Here is a 22,206-nt window from a genome sequence, read left to right as displayed (position 1 = left end):
TGCTACCTATGTACAAACAATTATAAGAGCATACATTGTAATATTTTTTTCAATCATATATTGCTACACTATTCAAATACTCAAAATGTGCCATAACTTATCAATGCTTCTGCTTTTGAAACTTGCATGACAAAGTTATGCTACATATTAAATAAAGAAAACAATTTTTTCCTACATATTAAAAAAAGAAAACAATTTTTTCCTATCAGTGATTTGTAAGTGGAGCCATTAGTTCCAGGGGTTTCAATAGAGGAACTTATCAAAATGGCATTTCAAAATGATAATCCACTGGTCAGAATAAATGCTTTTTCACCAAGTTTGATAGGCAAACAATGTTATTAAGAATTGTTTTTAGTTACATTTCTCGATGGAGTTGCAAAAACAACTCTGGTTATTATTAAAAAATTTTCCCCCACTTGATCATTAACTTTTATCATGTTTATATAGGGCATGGAAGATAGGCATTGCAAATGTTATTTATATTTTCAACTTTAAACTTGTTGCACAATAGGCATTAGAGCATGCTTGTGATTTTTAAATTGTTTTCAAATTTTGTATCATGTGCATTGTGTTTGTTGAAACACGAACTATTTAAATTGCTATCTAATCACTACTGTATCATCGCTAATGAGCGCCCTAGATGAATAGAAATTTACAAAAAGAAGACTAATATATGGGTTTTGTACAAAAAAATATTTTCTATTATGTTTTTACTCAGGAATGTTGGGTATTTAGAAAACTTATTAATGATTGTTTTACTTTCCGTCACAATATGATAAATAAACCACTCAAGTCATAATAATTGATTTATTTTCGCCCCCTCAAAAAAATATAATTAAAAAAATTTGATCACTACACAACGGGAAGGTCACTCTCAATTACAGGAAATATTCATAATTAAGTCGCTCATAATAGAATATCTGTCTACATTTTACTTTCAACACTAGAGCCTCTACTTTATGTACCAATAACCCAACTTCCTTAGTTTTGTGTTCTCTTTTTATAATAGCTGACTTTTGATTCATTTCCTTATGAACATTACAAACAATACAGACATTTGGATGATTTAGATGTATAGGTACTAGAAGTGTTATGTATTTTGATAGTCTTTTTCCTTTTTCGGGGGGACCAGCAACACAGTAAACATGATAAATGAAAAACTTCATTATAAGTAACAGGGTAGCAGGGGCGCTTATTAGGAATAATGTGGTATATGATGTATTTATCAGTGAAACACACTTATAGTGGAATGCCATGTTAAAAAATGATTCATTATTATGATAAATAAATCAGAATGGATTTTAGTATATTTAACTGGGGATTGCATGGCCAGGAAACCTTAAAAGCTGTGGTAAAAAAACTTTCAATATATCTTAATGTACATTAAAAGTTCAATTTATGTTTAATTAATATCCCTCATCCTTGTGAAGGGGTAAGTTTTATTTGGTCAATGGGTTTTGAATAGTTTTTTTGAATAGTTTACCTAATTTTGTTTATTCTAGTTACAATATAAACAGAGGAATATATTTAATGCTTTGCTAATAATGAATATAAAATCAATTATCAGCACCTGTTTAATATGAATATTTTTTTTTCAGATTGTAAGGCCATCTACACACCCAGTAGGATACTTGGTGTGCTTTTTCAAAAAAGCAACAAGAACCAAGAAACCGTTGTTGAAACTGGAGGAGAAGGAGTTTTTTGTCTTTCCTAATGATCTAACAAGAGAAATCAAAGAACCCCGACTAGAGGTCTTTGGAAGCCGAATATATTATAACTTTAGTGATTAACCGTGTTAACTCTTTGAACATGATATATCCCCCCACAGTTCTCCCCAAAAACAAACTAACAGTTTAACACCCCCCTTTCCCCCTCCACCTACACAAGTGCAGTGCATTAGTTTTCTTTATGTTAGTTTGTAGTTTGATCAAGTTTCAGATAGATATATTTTGTAATAGATTTAATTGCAATATGTGAGTTTTAAGTGTGAATACATTACAGAGATAAGTTAACAGTTACAACAGTTACTATTAAAATTCAAACTGCTTTGTAAATCTTATTTGGAATACCTGTTGAACTGATTTACCTATTTGTATGAAGGGTTTTTTTTTTTACACTTAATATGTATAACAAAGCGATACTGTTGTGAACATATGCTGTTCCTATTGTGAACATGGTGATGTTATGTTGTGTAGCTATTCACAGATTTTGATGCCTTTATTTAGTACAGTTGACTGAATGTCTTTTGTTCAGTATGTTAGTAAATGTACATGTACATGTAACTTGCTGTAAAATTTGATCTTTAAAAACAACTTGAGTCAATTATATCAAATCAAAATAACTTGTTAGAGTTATTGAAGAAAAAAAGAATAATTGAAACTGCTTTGTAAATCTTTTTTGGAATAACTGTTGAACTGATGCACCTATTTGTATGAAGGGATTTTTTAACACTTAATATGTATAATGATATGTATAACAAAGCGATACTGTTGGGAACATATGCTGTTCCTATCGTGTAAGTTGCTGTAAAATTTGATCATTAAAAACAATTGAGCGAATTATATCAAATCAAAATAACTTGTTAGAGCTATTGATGACAAAAAAATACGTAACTTTTAAATAACTGGTTAAAGTTATGAGTAATAGAAAAGAGAGTTAAGCGCTAAGAGAGGTAACTCACTTTGACCTTAATAATAACTTGTTTGAGTTCTTCTAAAAAATAACGTGTTTGCATTATGCCCCTGACTAGTTGAGGCCACAATGGGGGATGAGGCCACAATTGGGGATGATTTTTTTTACTTAGGAATATATAGAGAAAATCTTTAAAAATCTTCTTTTTAAAGACTATTTGGCCAGAAAAGCTTAAACTTGTGTAGAGGCATCCTTGGGTAGTGTAAATTAAAGTTTGCAAAATCACAGGCCATAGTGGTAGGGCGGGGTGGTGATGGCGGTTTGAATTTTTACATAGGAATATATAGAGAAAATCTTTAAAAATATTCTTGGAAAATTTTCGGTCCTAATCTCAGTACTTACTGTGGAAGCACAGGTTATGCAGATTTAAGTTTGATGAAACCATGATTCCGTAGAGAAAAGTGGGGCCACGAAATGGGGGGGGGGGGTTATATAGGAATAGAGAAAAATCTTCTTACAGGTACAACAACAAAAGGGGCTTGGTATTTACCAAAAATAAAGGTGGATAAAAATTGGCAGATTTTCTATTTTTTTTAAGAAAGATCTACTGTACTTAGTTGTCAAGATAGTTTGATACTGTAATGCTACTTTGGTCAAAATTAAGGCAATTGTTGCTCAGGTGAGCGATGTGGCCCCTGGGTCTCTTGTTTTTAATCTTATAAAAATCCACATCCAAGTGAACTTTTAATCATGCATTGCTCTTGCTATTTATTATTTAAATTACAATTTCATTTTGTTCAATGGATCAACACAAGAACTTAGTTTCCAACTACACTATTCTATCCGTTTGATTCGTAGGTTAGCACAGGCATGTAGTCACATACATGTAGGTGCCTTACTCTTTGCATTAAGTCATGCAAAACCCAGCAAGTCCTCTTCAGAAAGCTCGACATCTCAGCCATGTAAATGGATAATTCCTGGGCGCCAGGTGAAGCCTACTGGACCAATTACTTCTTTGCCTACTAAGTGTAAGGGCCAATTGAAAGAGTCTGAAGATTTTACAGAAAATCTTGATCCTCTTGCCGCTTATGACCCTCGGAATTCAAATGACAGACATTTGGATCTTAATCGCACACTGCAGCATTTAAAGGATCTAAATTTTTAAGGTCACCTTAGTCACTCAGGTGACCTATTGCAATTGGTCTTCGTCCGTCGTCGTGCGCCAACAATTTTATATTTTTAATTTCCTCTTGAAAACTACCAGGCCAATCGTTACCATTTTTGGTGTGAAGCATCTCTATGGTAAGAATCTAAATTGTGAAATTCATGGCTCTACCACCCCTGGGGTGCCACGGGCGGGGCCAAATGTGCAAAAAAACCAAATTTTCAAAAATCTCTTTCTCAACTCCCACGCATGTGAGGAAAAAACGGGTTGCATGGTTATGATGTCCATGAAGCCCTCTACCAAAATTGTGAAATTTATGGCCCCTGGGTCAGGGGTTCTGGCTCTAGGGTGGGGCCAATATGGCCATATAGTAAAAATGTATTAAATTTAAGTATATCTTCTTCTCTGTTACCATATATATTTTTTAAAAAGTAAATGCATGATTATGATGTCCATGAAGCCCTCTACCTAAATTGTGAAATTCATGACCCCTTGGTCAGGGGCTTTGGCTCTATGGTGGGGCTAATATGGCCATGTAGTAAAAATGTATTAAATCTTAGAAAATCTTCTTCTCTATTACCATATATATTTTTTAAAAAGTAAATGCATGATTATGATGTCCATGAAGTCCTCTACCTCAATTGTGAAATTCATGACCCCTGGGTCAGGGGTTCAGGCTCTAGGGTGGGGCCAATATAGTAAAAATGTATTAAATCTTAGAAAATCTTCCTCCCTACTCCCATATATATTTGTTAAAAACTAAATGCATGACAATGATGTCCATGAAGACATCAACCTAAATTGTGAAATTCATAACCCCTTGGTCAGGGGTTCAGGCTCTAGGGTGGGGCCAATATAGTAAAAATGTATTAAATCTAAGAAAATCTTCTCTACTCCCATATATATTTGTTAAAAACTAAATGCATGATTATGATGTCCATGAAGCCCTCTACTAAAATTGTGAAATTCATGACCCCTCGGTCAGGGGTTAAGGCACTAGGTTGGGGCTATTATGCCAATATAGTAAAAATGTATTAAATCTTCGAAAATCTTTTTCTCTACTCCCATATATATTTGTTTAAACTAAATGAATGATTGTGATGTCGATGAGGCCCTCTATCAAAATTGTGAAATTCATGACCCCTGGGTCAGGGGTTCAGCCTCTAGGGTGGGACCAATATGGCCAAATAGTAAAAAATGTATTAAATCTTAGAAAATCTTCTAATCTACTCCAATATATATTTCTAAAAAAATGAATGCATGGTTATGATGTCCATGAAGCCCTCTACCTTAATTGTGAAATTCATGACACCTGGGTCAAGGGTTCTAGCTCTAGGGTGGGGCCAATATGGCCATATAGTAAAAATGTATTAAATCTTAGAAAATCTTCTTCTCTATTACCATATATATTTTTAAAAAAGTAAATGGATGATTATGATGTCTATGAAGCCCTCTACCTAAATTGTGAAATTCATGACCCCTGGGTCAGGGGTTCTGGCTCTAGGGTGGAGCCAATATGGCCATATTGTAAAAATGTTTAAATCTTTAAAAAAATTCTTCTTCTCTACTCCCACACATGTGTGCAAAAAACTTAATATAGGTTATAATGTCCATGAGGGCCTCTACTAAAGTTGTGAAATTCAGGAACCCTTTGTTAGGTGTTCAGGCTCTAGGGTGGGGCCAATATGGCCATATAGTAAATATGTTTTAAATCTTAAAAAATCTTCCTCTCTACTTTGAAATTCTTTGAAATTCGCTGACTTGTGTGGTGGTATGAAAGATACAATTCATAGAAATGAAACTCATATTCCCGATACAGTTCTAACTCATATTCCCGATACAGTTCTACAGACAAGCTGTGTTAAGCTCAAGGGGATAACATACAGAATTGGAAATGTACTATTGAAGTATTATGATGAAGACGATTTGGATTTCTGTTTAATTAATGATATATATGTGTCAAATAACATAAAATACTTTTAATGCAAGCGATTAGATATCATTGAATATTGTCCTGTATTTAAAACTTTTGCATGTAGATTAACAGAGGAAACTTTGTTTACCTGCACTAAATTTAAAATACAGATGGCCTCAGATTAATCATACAGTAGGAGGACAAATGTATGTGATGTTATTTAATATAGATTTTTGTTGGTGTTAACCATAAAATGAAACCTGAAATCCATGAATGTCCAAAAAAACACATAGACATTGAGGACAATATTGTCTTTACATGAGCATTTAAATTTGACACTACAGATAATGAAGTGGATGGATTCAGTTTAATGAATATGAAAGAAAGTGACATATTTTTGATGATACCAAGAAAAGTTGGACCAGCAAGGAAAATGTGTACCCTCATTGATAAAATAAAAGAAATAAAGAGAAATGTGAATAAAAAATTGAGGGATTCCGTATAAATTGAATACAAGGAGGACTCTGCAGGGTGTAAGGCCATAGAAATTGAACCTACTCAACCGACACAACCTGAAAGTCATGCAAATGATGATCCACCACCTCAGCCAATAGGGGGCTTACAAATCTTTGAGGTACCAATGGCAACACTACCTGAGGTTTCCAGTGGTGGCCTAAGTATTGTTGAAGTAGAAAGTACTTCATTGGAAAGCTCAATCAAAGTGAGTAGTTGTTATTCTGTGAAATGTTTTAATGATTTATTTTGAAAATATATTGATTTGATATAAGCAAAATTTTAACTTCATATTGAAGTATATCTTATGCTATTTAAAGCGAGTTACTTATATTTGGTAAAGAGCAGGACAACAAATGCGCAATCCTATAAATTGTTTTATTAAAGATGGCTTCTCCTTTAATTTATGTCATCAACCATACTTTAGCTACAAAAGTATCTTTAAATGGAAGTAAAAGCAATTGAAATTAAAATAAAACAAATGAGAAAACATTTACCTTCATCCCTTGCTCGATGATCATAAATCACACTCTCCGATGATTTCTCGTTTCAAACGATCAGCGATCACGCCGGATGTTTGAGTTCCCTACCCAGAATACATTGTGAAATTGTTTCTATTGGATGATGACAAAATTGATAACCAATAAAATCCCGTTCTAAAGTTAGAAAGGAAGGGTCTGACTAAAAATCACAATGATCCTGAAAACACACTAGTGTATTTCCGGTTAATTAAACAACATTTATTGGAATGTGTGTGGTATATTACATATTTTAACTCAACATCAAATAACGTCAGAAATTATCTGCATAAAATTTGAACAGTATGTTCAGTTTTACTCAAATAAACTAAATCTACTTTAATTATTGGATGATCAATCATAATGAATAAATTAATAGTGCATTCCTACTTGCAACAGAGTCAAATTTTGCCGACATAATTGTAGAAAATGGAAAAATATGAACTGAAAGTTGCTAACAGTCAAAACAATGCAATTTCTGCTGACCCTGAATGTTTGTCAAGACGTTTTACTGTAAGCATTTTTCGATAGATAGCAGGAATCAAAGTGTGTCATCAAGGCGTTTGCAAAATTTCATGTATTTTGCGACATGAAAAACTTATTATACCCCCGCAAACGAAGTTTAGGGGGGTATATTGGTTTCACCCTGTCCGTCTGTCCGTCTGTCTGTAGACGCAACTTTGTACCCCCCCTATAGAATTTTTTTATTACTGCATGGAACAGTTTGAACATTTGCACATATGTTGAACACCATCTGAAGATGTGCACCTGCAATTTTTTTTAAGATCAGACAAGATTTAATGATTTTATGACAGTTTTTATTTTCCTTATTCTATATATTGTACACTAATGTTGAAAAGTAAGGGAGGTAATCCTTACAGATTTTATTAATTAATAGTATTAAAACACTCTAAAATATATTTATATAATACATCCAGATGGAGGTTTTTTGTCTTTATGTCTTAATTAATAAAAAAAAGTTATTTTTTATAAGTATTCTATTAACTGACAATGCAAAGTTTTTGTTTGTCAATGATAAATTCTTAGGAGCTAATAAGAACATCAAAGACAAGTGTGGCTGAATTCATTTGTCCCAAGGGAGCCATTATCTGAGCCATTGTTCAGACGGAGCATGTGTTTAGGGGAAATTGATAATCTGTAAAGTGGGTGATAGTTTTGGGGCCATTTTAAAACTGTTTCATGTAAACCAAAAGTTCTATCATTATAAGGAAATAAATAATATCATTATTAATAAAGAAGTTAAACTATTTTAAGAGGTTGTTTAAATTTATTAGTCAAGTTAATTGATGAAGTGACCCCATTGAGCATTAATTTAAATGAAATCATCAAAATTACTGATATGATTGTAGTGCTTTGGCAATTTTAAAATTGTTTGTAATATTAAATTTTCTTTTTTACATATTTTTACATAGTTTGGTAATTATGGTAATGTTTTGGGAGTTTATTAAATTTAGCTAGCTCATCAAAGAATATCATAGTCCTATGGGATCAATTTTCTGATATGGAGTTCCATTGTGCCATAGGAGAAAGTGAGGAAAATTTGAATAAACTAATTGCATCTGTCAAGACTCTTATTAGAAAAATATTGAAAGTTTTATCAACAGAAGAGCATTGCTTGGCTACCAGTATTTCCATTTACTGCAAAGGGAGGGGTTATTGTCATTTGTTGGTTTCTCTTTAAATCAATTAAATTTTAAAAAAATATATCATTAGATACATACATTTGTAAATGTATTACTGTTATAGATATGTATTTAGAGTGAAATTCTGACAATTTTGTTTTTAAATTTTCTTTAACTAATTTTTATTTTGTTACAATTCTAGAATTTTTTTTTTTTGTATGTGTTCCAAACCTTTATTATTCAATTCAATAATTTGTCCCATTTCAAATAAGCCTTGCGGGGGTATTAGTCCCATTAGGACAGTTCTAGTTGTCACTGTCTTTTAGAATGTAATGCTGTACAAAGCCCAAAGTTGATAATTCTTGGGATATGATAAATCCCATGCGTAGTATGAGTATATTAATCTTAACAACCCACCTCTCAGCAGTCCAACATTTGTATCTATCTCTTGTCCTGCTCCCACTATGTACATATTTTCATTCCTGGGGTTTATGATGGCAACTAATCTTGGTGGGTCATCTTTTTTTGTTTTCAAACCTTTCCACTCGCTTGCCTATAAAAAGGGGTGTTGCTTAAACGCGGAACGGAAAACGGAACGGAAGGGAAAACGGAAAATCGTATCTAATGTTATTTAGCTCATACATTTGTTAATCATGCTAAAACGATATACTTTATGTACCTTTTTAATTTTTTTGAAAGATTAGCAATATTAGATTTTTTATTCAAGAATATTTCCTCAAAATTAACGGTACATGCATTGACCACTATCTTCTGTCCCAAAATACCGTATCCTCGATTCACTTTTTGCTATATATTTATATACACCTCATGGATTAAGCGATTCTCTTTTAGAAGCATTAAACATTCTCACTATTCTTTCTTTAAAACGTCCTCTCTAGCTTATCAGCTGGTATAAATACACGGCTAAAAATAAAGAAGTCTACGGGTTTTGCATTTCAACAGACCGGGATGATAGTGTTGAAAAATTGTGAAAGGTCTTCTGAGTGACTTCCAAATGGAGAAAAGATGTCAACATTTTCCATTATAAATCGTCCAAATGTGCTGCATGAATATTTTGGGATCGACAGACTATAGTCCCAATATATAATCGGAAAATCAAACCAGGCAACGTTTAGAGCTCTCAATTTGGATCATATGTATATAGCTGCTGGAATAAACAACTGCTTAGTAATGCAAACGTAAACAAAATTGCATTGCTAAAAATACTAGTTTCAGAAATTACTAGTTTCACAATTATTACCGGGTATTTTAATGTTTACTGTATTTTAATTTTTAATGTCGTCAGTCATACGGGTTTTTTTTCTTCCATCTCAATGATACTGTATCGTCTGTATGATAAAAGATCGTCTAGAACACCGAATATTCAATTTTGATGTAAGTATATACATGTACATCATATTTGAAATATAAATTAAAATACTCAAAACACGCATAAAACGCTTTCACTAACTGCGTACGTTACGCTGATATGCCAGCAATACACTATAAGAAAAATAAGTAACAAATAATAGCTAATTTGCTCGTTTAATCATGTTAATGTTTCACAATTCGTATACATTTGATTTTTCCGTTTCGTACCTAACTAAAGCCGAATGACTACAATGCTATAATTGATAGACATTCATATGTGTTAAGAGTAAATTGTAACCTTAATTTCATTGTAGTAAGAATTCTACAAATTCTTGTAAGGTCAGCAAATGATGTAAATTATGAATGGGGGAGAGGCTTTGACAGTTCTCGCTCAAATCATCGTGAGACTTGGCAGAATTGGTTCCAATTAAATTTTAGATTATAAACAGGCTAGGCATTTTCACATTAATCTCTGTTTTAACTTTTAATTACCTCCGTCCTGTCCGTGGGAATTTGACATTTTATTTCTATTTAAAAGATATTGTATAAGAAATTCTGTCAGTCTTTGTTCAACCTCGCATTGATACACACATGGAATAAACTGATGAGAAATCATTCGATTGGGTTCAATTATTGCGTGTAACAATTTGGTGGCAGCGTCGGGATACTTTCACTCATAGTCGTGGTTTAACGATTGTAGTAAAAGTGTATTTTACTAATTATTGTGGGACAACAATTTTTAGTTAAAGTGAACCAATACCTATTTAATATGTCGGACACGGAGGTTGATGACACAGGAAGGCCAAGGCGAGCTACAACCCAAAAACTAATCGAGTTTACAGAAGATGAGCTTGTAGAAGAACAACCGCAATTGTTTAGGCAACCTAAAAATCCGCCGTTAAAGAAAAAAACAACAAAGAAGGATCAAAATTTGGAAATCGAGTTGGAAAGAGAAAAAATTGCCTTGGAACGCGAAAAACTTAAGATAGAAATGGAAAGATTGGCTTTATAAAGGGAAAAAATTCAACTGCAAAAACAGGAAAATGAACCATCAGCAAAAGCTGTGCCGTTTAAGATCAAATTACAACCGTTTGACCCGAAATGTGATGACATACTAACATTTCTATCGGAATTTGAGGCTATCGGGGAGCAAGCTGAATGGAATGAGAAACAAAAAGTCTTACAATTAAGAACTCTTTTAACAGGTGAGACTCGTCAAATTTCATCACAGTCATCATCTACATTCGGTGATTTAAGAAAGGCACTTGTTGATCGATATGGAAAACGCCCACATGAGTACTTAAATGAACTCGTAAACGTAAAACGTGAAGGAAATGAAACGTACAGAGGGTTGTTTTCAAGAATAGATAAGTACCTACGGAGATCCATTGAGGACAAGGATCCAATAGAAATTTTGCGAGAAGAATTTTTTTCTAAAAGCATTACCGCCAGCACAAGCACAATGGGTAAGAAGAAACAAGGGATCATCTACTGTCGTGGAAGCCGCCGAGGACTACATACTGCCAAAAGGACCAAGGGAAGTTGGACCATCCCAGGGGTTTACCGGGAATGGCAAAGGATCTGGACCATCTCAGGGATTTACTGGGAATGGCAAAGGATCGGGACCAGGAAATGGTCAAAACCATGGAAATCACAGGAAGGATGTGATATGTTTTAAATGCAATGGCAAAGGGCATTTTGCTAATAAATGTCCTAAAATTTCATTAGTGTCTGAAATAATTAAACATGAATGTGATGGATTAATCTACATTCCAGGACACGTGAATGACATGGAAGTTTCCTTTGTGAAGGATACGGGAGCGTCAATGACTTTAATCAAGGAGGACCTTGTAGATTCCTCATGCATTTTGGAGGGACATAGGACCAAACTGTACACAGCCATCGGGCAGCCATTTGAGGCCAAAATTGGGATAGTGAAACTCGACACTCCGTACTTCAAAGGACATGCACAGGTTGGTCTTGTTCCTTCTCTGGTAGCAGATGCGCTACTAGGAAATGATGTCATTAGCAGGAAGAATGTTAATGTTGTGACGAGAGCACAAGTGCGTCAAGAAACAAATGGAGAAGTATTGTTTGACCGAAAAATGAATGAATCTGATGTAAAACCAAAAGAGATTGAAGCAATTAAGGACAGTGAAACAACAGAGACTGTAAACATTGAGAACCTACATGGAATCGATGCAGAAAAACTTGCAGAACTTCAGAGGAATGACCCAAAGTTTAAATCATGTCGGGATAAGGCTGTATCGACAGAAACAGCCTGCACAATACCACTCGCATTTTATTGGGAAAATGGAATCTTAAAACGAAAATGGACATCAGCAAACCAACAAAAGCAGGGATATCAAATTGTCCTACCAAAAACTCTCCGACAATCGATCATAAAACTTGCACACAACCAACCACTTGCAGGACACCTTGGAACAGAGAAAACAAAAGAACGCATTTTGAAATCTTTCTATTGGCCAGGGATGTTCCATGAAATCAGCGATTACTGTTCTTCATGTGACGTATGTCAGAAAGTGGCAAAAAGAACCAATGTGAAAGTCCCAATGATCAATACGCCAATTATATCTACTCCGTTTTTCAAAATATCAATGGATATCGTAGGCCCTTTGGCTAAAACAAAGAAAGGAAACAGATTCATTCTCACCATTGTTGATGACGCAACGCGTTACCCAGAAGCATTCGCATTGAAAAGCTGTGATGCTGAGAGTGTGGCAAACGCTCTCATTGAACTCTTTAGCCGGGTAGGCATTCCGAAAGTTATCTTGACTGATCAAGGAACTAACTTTACGAGTAAACTCATCAAGGAGTTATTCACATTGTTGAAAGTGAAGGGAGTGACAACTTCACCATATCATCCTCAAGCAAATGGAAAAACTGAACGTTTCAATGGGACATTGAAATCGATATTAAAGAAGCTTTGCACTACTGAGGAGCTAGAGTGGGATACTCTACTCCCATATGCATTGTTTGCGTACCGCGAAGTCCCTCATCAGCAGACGGGATTCGCACCATTTGACCTACTTTACGGGTGGCCAATCAGAGGACCAACGGAAGTAATAAAAGAATTTATGGCAGGAGAAGAATAAATCCAAATGGCAACCATCGAGCACATAATCAAGATTCGACAAAGGTTACAGGACGTTACGTCAGTGGTAAAAGAAAATCTGACAAAAAGGAAGGAATTCGTTAAAAAATGGTATGACAAAACAGCGTCAAGGCGAGAATTCCAACCTGGAGATGAAGTTCTCATCCTGTTACCATCAGAATCATCACGAATGGAGGCTCAGTGGAAAGGACCCTACCGTGTGACAGAACGCATCAATGATGTCAATTACAAAGTCAACGTAGGAGGACGCCGCGGAGTGGCAGTGTACCATATAAACCTTTTGAGAGAGTACAAAAGATCCATACTCTTTGTTGCTGAGAAAACATAAGACACTGATGGACTAGAAGAAGCGACTCCATGCACTGAAAACAACGAAACCATAAGTGATTTAAACTTTGGCGAAAATTTAGACCATTGTCAAAAACAGGAAGTCCGCAAAATATTCTTGAAATATGAAAATGTTTTCACCAACAAACCTGGTCATTGTACCCTGACGGAACATAGCATCAGAACAACAACAGAAACACCAATATTTCAAAGACCATATAGAATTCCTGAAGCAAAACAAGCAGCCGTGAAGGACGCAATCGAAGAAATGTTGAAGCAGGGACAAATTCAACCATCAAATAGCCCTTGGAGTTCGCCAGTTGTTCTTGTAAACAAACCAGATGGAACTATCAGAATCTGCATTGACTACCGAAAACTCAAGGAAATAACAGTGTCAGATGCATACCCAGTCCCAAGAATCAGCGACATCCTGGAAAAAGTTTGAAATGCCAAATTTCTAAGTCATTTCGATCTGACCAAGGGATACTGGCAAGTTCCGTTGTCAGAAGATTCCAGAGAAAAATCAGCCTTCGTGACCCCATATGGACTACGAATTTTTAGTTATGCCATTTGGAATGAAAACCTCACCTGCAACATTCATACGCCTAATGGACAAGGTGTTACATGACGAGAAAAATGTTGTTACATATTCTGATGATATAGTGATTTTCTCAGATTCCTGGGAATCTCACCTTGAGGATATCGAGAATGTTGTCAAGAAATTGCAGGAAGCTAACTTGACCGTTCGCCCTTCAAAGTGTAAGATAGGAGATACACAATTGAAATGTCTGGGACACATTGTCGGGAATGGAAGCGTTACACCAGATCCATCTAAAGTACAGGCGATTCAGGACTTTCCTCTTCCGGTGACGAAGAAAAACCTGAAGTCGTTCTTGGGGATTGACGGGCTACTACCGTGCATACATAGCGAAATACGCCGAAATTTCCGTATTGCTAACCAACATGCTGAAGAAATCTGAACCGACAAAATTAAAGTGGAACTCGGAACAAGTGACGGCATTCAAACTCTTGAAGGAGGCCTTGATGACAGCACCAGTCCTAATTACACCAAAATTTGAAAACCCATTTATTGTCCAAACTGATGCAAGTCAATACGCAATAGGAGCCGTTCTCAGCCAAGGAATGATAGATGGTGACCATCCAGTATCCTACATCAGTAGAAAACTATTGCCGCGAGAACAAAACTATTCAACAATTGAAAAGGAACTTTTGGCAATTGTTTGGGCCATCGGATCTTTCTCCTATTACCTGGACGGCAGGAAGTTCTTTGTGGAGACAGACCATAATCCACTAAGCTGGCTTCATCGCATGAAAGACAGAAATCAAAGACTCTTACGCTGGGCCCTTTCATTACAACCGTTTGATTTTGAAGTAAGATACCGCAGAGGCACTAAAAATCAAAATGCAGACAGTTTATCGCGTATATAAACTAACTATCCGAGTGCATTATGAATAGTGACAGTGAATTTGAAAAATATGGACTGTAAACTATTGCTTTTACATTGAATATAATTTGTGACTTCTGGACTGTAATCTGTTAATGGATTGTTAATGGACAATTTTTGTTCAATGTAAAACAGTGAATTTTATTGTTTTGAAATGTATTATTTCCTAATTTTAATTACCCTTACAATTTTAATTTTGAAAAAATTCAACTTTTCTAGTTAAATTTTTATCTTAAGGACGGAGGTGTTAAGAGTAAATTGTAACCTTAATTTCATTGCAGTAAGACTTCTACAAATTCTTGTAAGGTCAGCAAATGATGTAAATTATGAATGGGGGAGAGGCTTTGACAGTTCTCCCCGCTAACTTTCACACCTTATCGCTCAAATCGTGAGACTTGGCAGAATTGGTTCCAATTAAATTTTAGATTATAAACAGGCTAGGCATTTTCACATTAATCTCTGTTTTAACTTTTAATTACCTCCGTCCTGTCCGTGGGAATTTGACATTTTATTTCTATTTAAAAGATATTGTATAAGAAATTCTGTCAGTCTTTGTTCAACCTCGCATTGATACACACATGGAATAAACTGATAAGAAATCATTCGATTGGGTTCAATTATTGCGTGTAACAATATGAATATTAATACGATAGCAACATGTTGATAATCATTCATTAGATATAAATAAAAGATACAAAGTAAATCGTTTCTGGCCAGTCTATACCCTTTTTAAACGATAAACGTGATGATATTTTCCATTCCGTTCCGCTTTCAGTTCCGTTTTCCGTTCCCCGTTTTAGCAACACCCATAAAAAAGTGGCATCAAATCTAAACATTTAAAAGTTTAAAACAGAAAAATGATCAAATTTTTCATCTGAAAATTATTTTTTTTACTACTGATACTGGCTTTATTTCATACCTTGCATGATGTAATCAAGGGTTGTTTGGTGCCATTCTTGTACCTAATTGATTTCTCCAATGTATTTAAAAGCTTTATGGAAACTTCTGGAATCTAATAAAGAAATTCTTTATTTCTTTATATATGGATAACCATTATATATATATATATATATATATATATATATATATATATATATATATATATATATATATATATATAATGTTAGAAGAACAATTACTTCAAATATAGTAGAGGGGGTGGAGTTGAAGGCCAGTTAACCTCGGAATTCATTTGCTGCCTTAATGGCAATGATGTTATAAGTTGATTCCGCTTCGATACATGAGTCTTCTGCGATCGTTCCCCAGAGTGTTAGGTTCGCGGTCCGGTTTTCTGAGGAAATCTGAATCTCCCTGCGAGATTTAGTTATATCTTGGCAACGTCTCCGATCTGCAAGGTTATTTCATGAATTAAAATTAGAAGTACAAGCAATACTTGAAACAGTTAGCAATAATTTAGCTACTGATATTTATGTAATCTGATTAAAGAAATAAACTTTTATTTAAAAAAAATATATAAAAAGTATGTATTGTATTATGTACCTATGTAAGCATTAAAAACTACTTTCATTTTTAGTAAATAAAAACTCTTAAAGCTAAAATTTAAAGGACGCTGCAAAATTGTGTATATATATATATATATATATATATATATATATATATATATATATATATATAATTTTGCAACGGCCTTTAAATTTTAGCTTTAAGAGTTTTTATTAGAGGTAAAACAGAAAAAGATAAACTTACATAATCCACAAAAACGGGCCCTATGGATAATCGGGTATTAAAGGGCAAAGACGATGCCTCTAGGAAAGTTAGGACCTTTGGTCTGTAAAAGTCCGTGATGATTACTTCCTCTTCATCAGATCTATCACATGATTGCATAAGCTATATTTTTTGTAAATTAAAAACAAAGTGTCAGAAGGCAAGTCATTTATGTGTTTAGAGCTTAACTGATTGTGGGGATATATCAGAAACAATTATTCAACAGAGTATTATTTTAAAGTATCGTAATAAAGAATTGATCAAAAAAATTATAAACACAAAAATCATGTAGAAAATAATATTTTTGCAAAATATACTTAAATAATATATATAATTATTATGCTATACAATTATGTTTTATAGATAGATAGATAGAGAGAGGGAGAGAGAGAGATTGTTTTTTTAGTTAATCTTACCAGGGTGTCGTTTTTAATTTCTACTGCGTATCGTTTGGAGACATATCCCTTGATCACTTTCAAAGGACTGCCTTTTGTAAGCTTTTTACTAGCCTCTAGCTTGAATGTACCAATAGTACAAATTTTCCCTTCCATAATACAAGGGGCGTAAAACTTCGTAGTTTTCCCGGTTGGGGAAAACCTTGACGTAATGATTCTTGGTTCTGAATTCTCAAGCACAAAAGGCTTTAGATTCTAAAAAATGATAGATAAATATAATAAATGTCTATCTCTTTTGGTTCTTACGTTAATATTAGAAAGTAAAGATAGAAGTTTTTAAAAAGATGCACAATATTTAAACCAATAGCAAAAGCTTAAAAAATCGATTATTACTTAGTACGACTAAACAAAATCCTAATCATTAATTAACAAAACAGAACAAATTCAAGAAAGACTTACCAAACTAGAATATGTTAAAGAACGAATTAGTTATTATCGAATTATTTTTGGTACGAGTTAATTTAACTTTGAACTTGAGACTTTTCTCAACCAGGAACGCGGAATCAAATTTTTCGGAAGAATTAATTTTTGAACCCTATTGGTATCAGACGCAGATGATAATTATAATAAAAACTAGAGCAAAGCTCGTTGCAAAGCAACGAGTGGGTCTTCCGTTAATGTCGGAAGTAAAGTTGGGAGTTCCTGTAAAAGCAGAGCTCTTAAACCAATAACAAGAGTAACTTAAATAAAAAGATGAAAAAAATTGAATTATTCTTGGTACAACTTAAAAAAATCCGAATGATTTAAAGTACGAATTAACAAAAAAAATTTGATTTCAAGAACGACTTCAGAAAAAAATCCGAATGTGTTCAAGTACGACTTACCACTTATTTTTGGAACGAGTTAATTTTACATTGAACATTACACTATTTTCTTAACTGTTACAGGTTTTACTTATAATAAACAAATAATAGCTTTCCAAATAGCTTGCCTGACGTAACAAAATTATTCAATAGAAGCATGCATGTATCAATTAGGCTATCGTATCAGAAATGAATTTTAATTTTCGCTGCTGATCATAAATTTATAAACGGAACGTGCAAATTAAGGACGAAATGTCAGTCTTTTCCTCGATCTAGAACATGTAAATATCTATATAAATTGAAATTCATTTATTTTATTAATTCATTTTTTAGGAATGTACACATATCATATAAGTTTATGTAAGCTTGAAAGCTGGAGAGTAAATAGTCGGGTTTTTTTTAATTGTACATGTATTTGTTATATTAATTAAGATGCGTAATCAACTGAAAGGCATTTTTAAAAATTTCCAACCATATGAAATATGAAAGGGTATACAAACACGTTTTGATTTTGAATGTGTGTGGGCAGCTTAATCAAAATTATCTTGACAAGCAATTAAAAAAGGGTGAATTCTCAAATTCATGAAAAAAAACCTAACTGTATATTCAATTCAATTACACTTCCTTTTTTGCAGTTTCATTTATTGCATGCTCCTACAAAAGTGGAGGGGGGGGGGGGGGGGCAAATCCATGACATTTCCCTTTATCCTATAGAGTTAAGAAAAGTGCCAGCTGCCAAAAAAGTGGGGAGGGGGAAGCAGCCTCCCTCAGCCCAACTCCCGATTCTACGTACCTGTGATGTAAACACATGGTGTGCTCTGGGGTATTCGCATGATCCTAATGAACGGACTCGTCAACTTGCGCGCAAAAACTATGAATGAGACATTATGGCGCGAAATCCTGCTATTACCGAGAGCCATGGGAAGGGGGTCAGATGAATTTTTGACATTTGTTTTGTAACAGCTATATACATGTATATTATACTTTGGTTCGGATGTTTTGGAAGAAATCTATCGAATTAAGAAACACATTTGATTAGAAATTGTTAAATGTAGTAATGTACCTTTAGCAAGACATGCGAGTTAAGATCCCTTTTCAAGAATAATGAAATTGCCCACCTGAACGAAAATTGGGTCACACCCCGCTTTGGCGATTTAGTTCCTCCAGTTGTATAAATATATATTTGTTTTAATCCAAACTGATGACTCTCTTGTAATAATGATAACCCAACACCAATAATTGTTTACATTGTACCGTAATAGACAATATGTTACAACTTGTTGCGATGACCCCCTTCCCCTTTCTCACCGTTCAAATATGGTGGAATGCTGATCTATTTTTAAATCAGGATTACACACGTGTACTGCATGGTGAACGTCCCTTTTACTTGAAAACTCTTGCTCGCTGTTGTTATTACATGCCATATAACATTTTCATCAGTTGTGAATGTGAATGCTGACATCTTAAACATGCATCGGTTAATCTTTTTTGTTAAATATCATGATATTGCTTGTCCCATTGTCTGCACTGTTTCGGAGATTGCAACTTTTAAACCTTAGATATGCCTGACGTCATGACGTCAGGCAATAACGCCTGTTGAGGGTTCGAATATTTATTGTGGACACAGTGACAATGAAATTAAATGATAGAGAGCCCTGCAAATATAAAACAATAATCCTCATGCTATGATAATTAACTTAATTTCCATCTACATTCGAATTATCACATAATATCATAGCGATATCATATTTACATAAAGCAATTAAAGGGAGGTCACTCTTACAATTTCAATGTAATTTCTCCCATAATAATCATAAAAATAGGTTGCAATTAAAAATATAATAGACACATTATTCATAAGAAATTGTCTCACCATTCTATGGGAATAAGCTTCCTGTATTCATGTAATGATGAGTGTATAATGGTTTATATATCTGTAATTCATTTAACAGAATACTAAAAATACTATTTAATTAAAAACATTTACATTGCTCATTTTGAACAATTAGACCAAATATTTGATCATCATAAAAACACTTTGTAAACTGATTAGAAAATCAGTTACTCCTTTGAATAAGAAACAAATATTGACTTTATAATCAATATCTACTAAATAAATCTATAATACTCTTTCATGACACTCATTCATTCTAATTAGTTAAAGTGCTTCATGAGAAATTACTAATTTGCTAAATTATAGAAAAGTACATGTTAATAATATTGTAATACATGGAATATTAGTTAATATGTTACTTACCAGAAAGAGAAATAGTCTGTTGTCAGACTTAATGATGTACTGTAGGCCTTATTCTATATAACTGCTACCCTCTGGCTGACCAAACAAAGATTGACAAAACTTGGCGGCAAAATATCATAATCAGATCAACAAACCAACCACAACAACCCTAACAAATATCTGACCAATAAAACTCATGCACACAAATGTTTACCAAATCAATGCCCCTGGGGTATATATACAGGTGTGTAAAGGTACAGGGTGGATCTATGTGTGTGTGGTGTGTATTTAAAATGTGTGTCAGATTTGGTTGGTTTTATCTTAAAATCTATATACTTAATCTATGTACTCAAATAATACGATATTCATAATATTCATACTATTACAATCTCCCCCCGGTTATGGAATGACGTCCGCGTCATTCAACGGAGAAATATAGCATAAAACGGCATAAAAACAGAATATATACATGTTTTTAAAATTGACTAACTGCAATGATGAAACAATGTTCAACATGGCCATCTGGTATACACTAGAGTTCACATTATCAAAATGTCCATCCTTCATAATCTCTCTTAGAAATGTTGCTCGCTGTAACCAGTCTGGCTTATCTTGTGTCATCATCACATAATCTTTGGTCCAGTCGGGCGCTTTTCTCTCTCTTCCTGACCTCCTTGGAGCGGGAACTGGTCTCTCTATATCTAGTTGTGGTTCATCATCAGCAATGGAATGATCCTCATCTGCGATGAAAGTCTCTTCATCTGCTATGGGAATCTCATCATCTACTGTAGAAATCTCATCATCTGCTATGGAATTCTCATCATCTGCTATGGAAGTCTCATCATCTGCTTTGGAAGTCTCATCATCTGCTATCGAAGGTTCTTTATCTTCCTCTTCCTCAGGCTGATCCTCAGGCACATACTGGTGAAGAGTGTCCTCTTCTGAATCAGCATCTGAAGCTTCTCTAGTCCAAGCATGATCGTCATCATGTTGACTAGTGGAATTCTGTGGGGAATTTCTTCGCATTACACGGTAACCTGCAAAAGAAAATTCACTATCTTCCTCTGAAATATCATCTTTGTCCTTTCTTTGCTCCTTCCCTTTTCTCGGCTTTGGCTTTGGAGGTGTCGATCTAGCTATTGGAAACTTAGTTCCAATAGGTAATACTATATTCCTATGTAGAACCTTGCAACGACCTTCTCCATCCTCTCGCCTTACTTTGGATACAGGGATGTCCTCCTTTGGTTGGGAAATAATGATATATGGGTTGTCTTCCCACTTGTCCGCTATCTTGTGTTTCCCGTCGTATGACACTATTCTAACAAGGACCCTGTCACCAATTCCTAATGTAGCTGCTCTGGCTCTTAGGTCATAATTGGATTTCTGTCTGTTCTGGGAAGCTTTGGTAGCTGTCCTTGCTTGCCTATATGCTTCCTGCAAGCGCAGCTTCATCTTCTCTATGTACTTGGTTGTACACTTGTAATCATCATACGTTCTAGACAATCCAAAGATGACATCTACAGGTAACTTTGGCTCTCTCCCGAACATGAGAAAAAATGGTGAGAATCCTGTAGTGTCATTGACCGTAGAGTTGTATGTATGAACTAAAGTGTTAATATGAATTTTCCAGTTTGCTTTCTGAGAATTTTCTTAAGTACCTAACATAGAAAGTAAAGATCTATTAAATCTTTCTGTGATGCCATTACCCATTTTGTGGTATGGAGTGGTTCTGGATTTGTAGATGCCTAAAATAGAACATAATTCTTTAATAATATTGCTGCAAAAATTGGTGCCCTGGTCTGAATGAAGTTTTTCTGGAATGCCATAAAATAAAATGAAATTATTAAATATAGCTTCAGCTGTTACTCTGGCTGTCTGGTTTCTGGTAGGGACTGCAACAGAAAATTTAGTAAAACAGTTATAACAAGAATATTTTGAATTTCTCCTTTGGACGGTTCTAAAGTTAAATAGTCCATACAAACTAACTCTAAAGGTTGTGATGTCTGAATGTTGACCAACTCTGTTTTCTCTGCGGTTTTCTTATTCTTCACACATCGTTCACAGTTGCTGATCCAGTTGGCTACATCTCGCTGCATTCTCGGCCAATAAAATCGCTGCCTTACAAGAAATAAGGTTTTGTCTCGGCCTAAGTGTCCCATCTTGTTGTGGAGGTTACTCAACACGGTTGGAATTGCTGATGCAGGAATGACATGTTGTAGGATTGTCTTGTCCTCTGAATTAATCTCTCTGAGTAATGTGTTATCTCTAACTTTCAACTTAGAGAAATTCCTGTGAAAGTTAA

The 22,206-nt window shown here is 34.4% G+C and overlaps 1 protein-coding gene across 1 annotated transcript; it reads right to left on the bottom strand.

The window, feature by feature from the left end:
• Window positions 1-19,569: 19,569 nt before the first annotated feature.
• LOC128173293 (uncharacterized) lies at window positions 19,570-21,452 on the bottom strand. Its single transcript, XM_052839009.1, has 2 exons — window positions 19,926-21,452; window positions 19,570-19,602 (listed from the first exon to the last, which is right to left on the bottom strand). The coding sequence occupies exon 1, from the start codon at window positions 21,450-21,452 to the stop codon at window positions 20,304-20,306; it is 1,149 nt and encodes a 382-aa protein (XP_052694969.1). The 3' UTR covers window positions 19,570-19,602; window positions 19,926-20,303.
• Window positions 21,453-22,206: the final 754 nt, after the last annotated feature.

This window comes from Crassostrea angulata, chromosome 2 (assembly GCF_025612915.1).
Source record: "Crassostrea angulata isolate pt1a10 chromosome 2, ASM2561291v2, whole genome shotgun sequence".
Taxonomy (NCBI): Eukaryota; Metazoa; Mollusca; class Bivalvia; order Ostreida; family Ostreidae; genus Magallana; species Magallana angulata.
The sequence above is the reverse complement of the archived record's forward strand: the minus strand, read 5'-3'. Positions and strand labels throughout refer to the sequence as shown.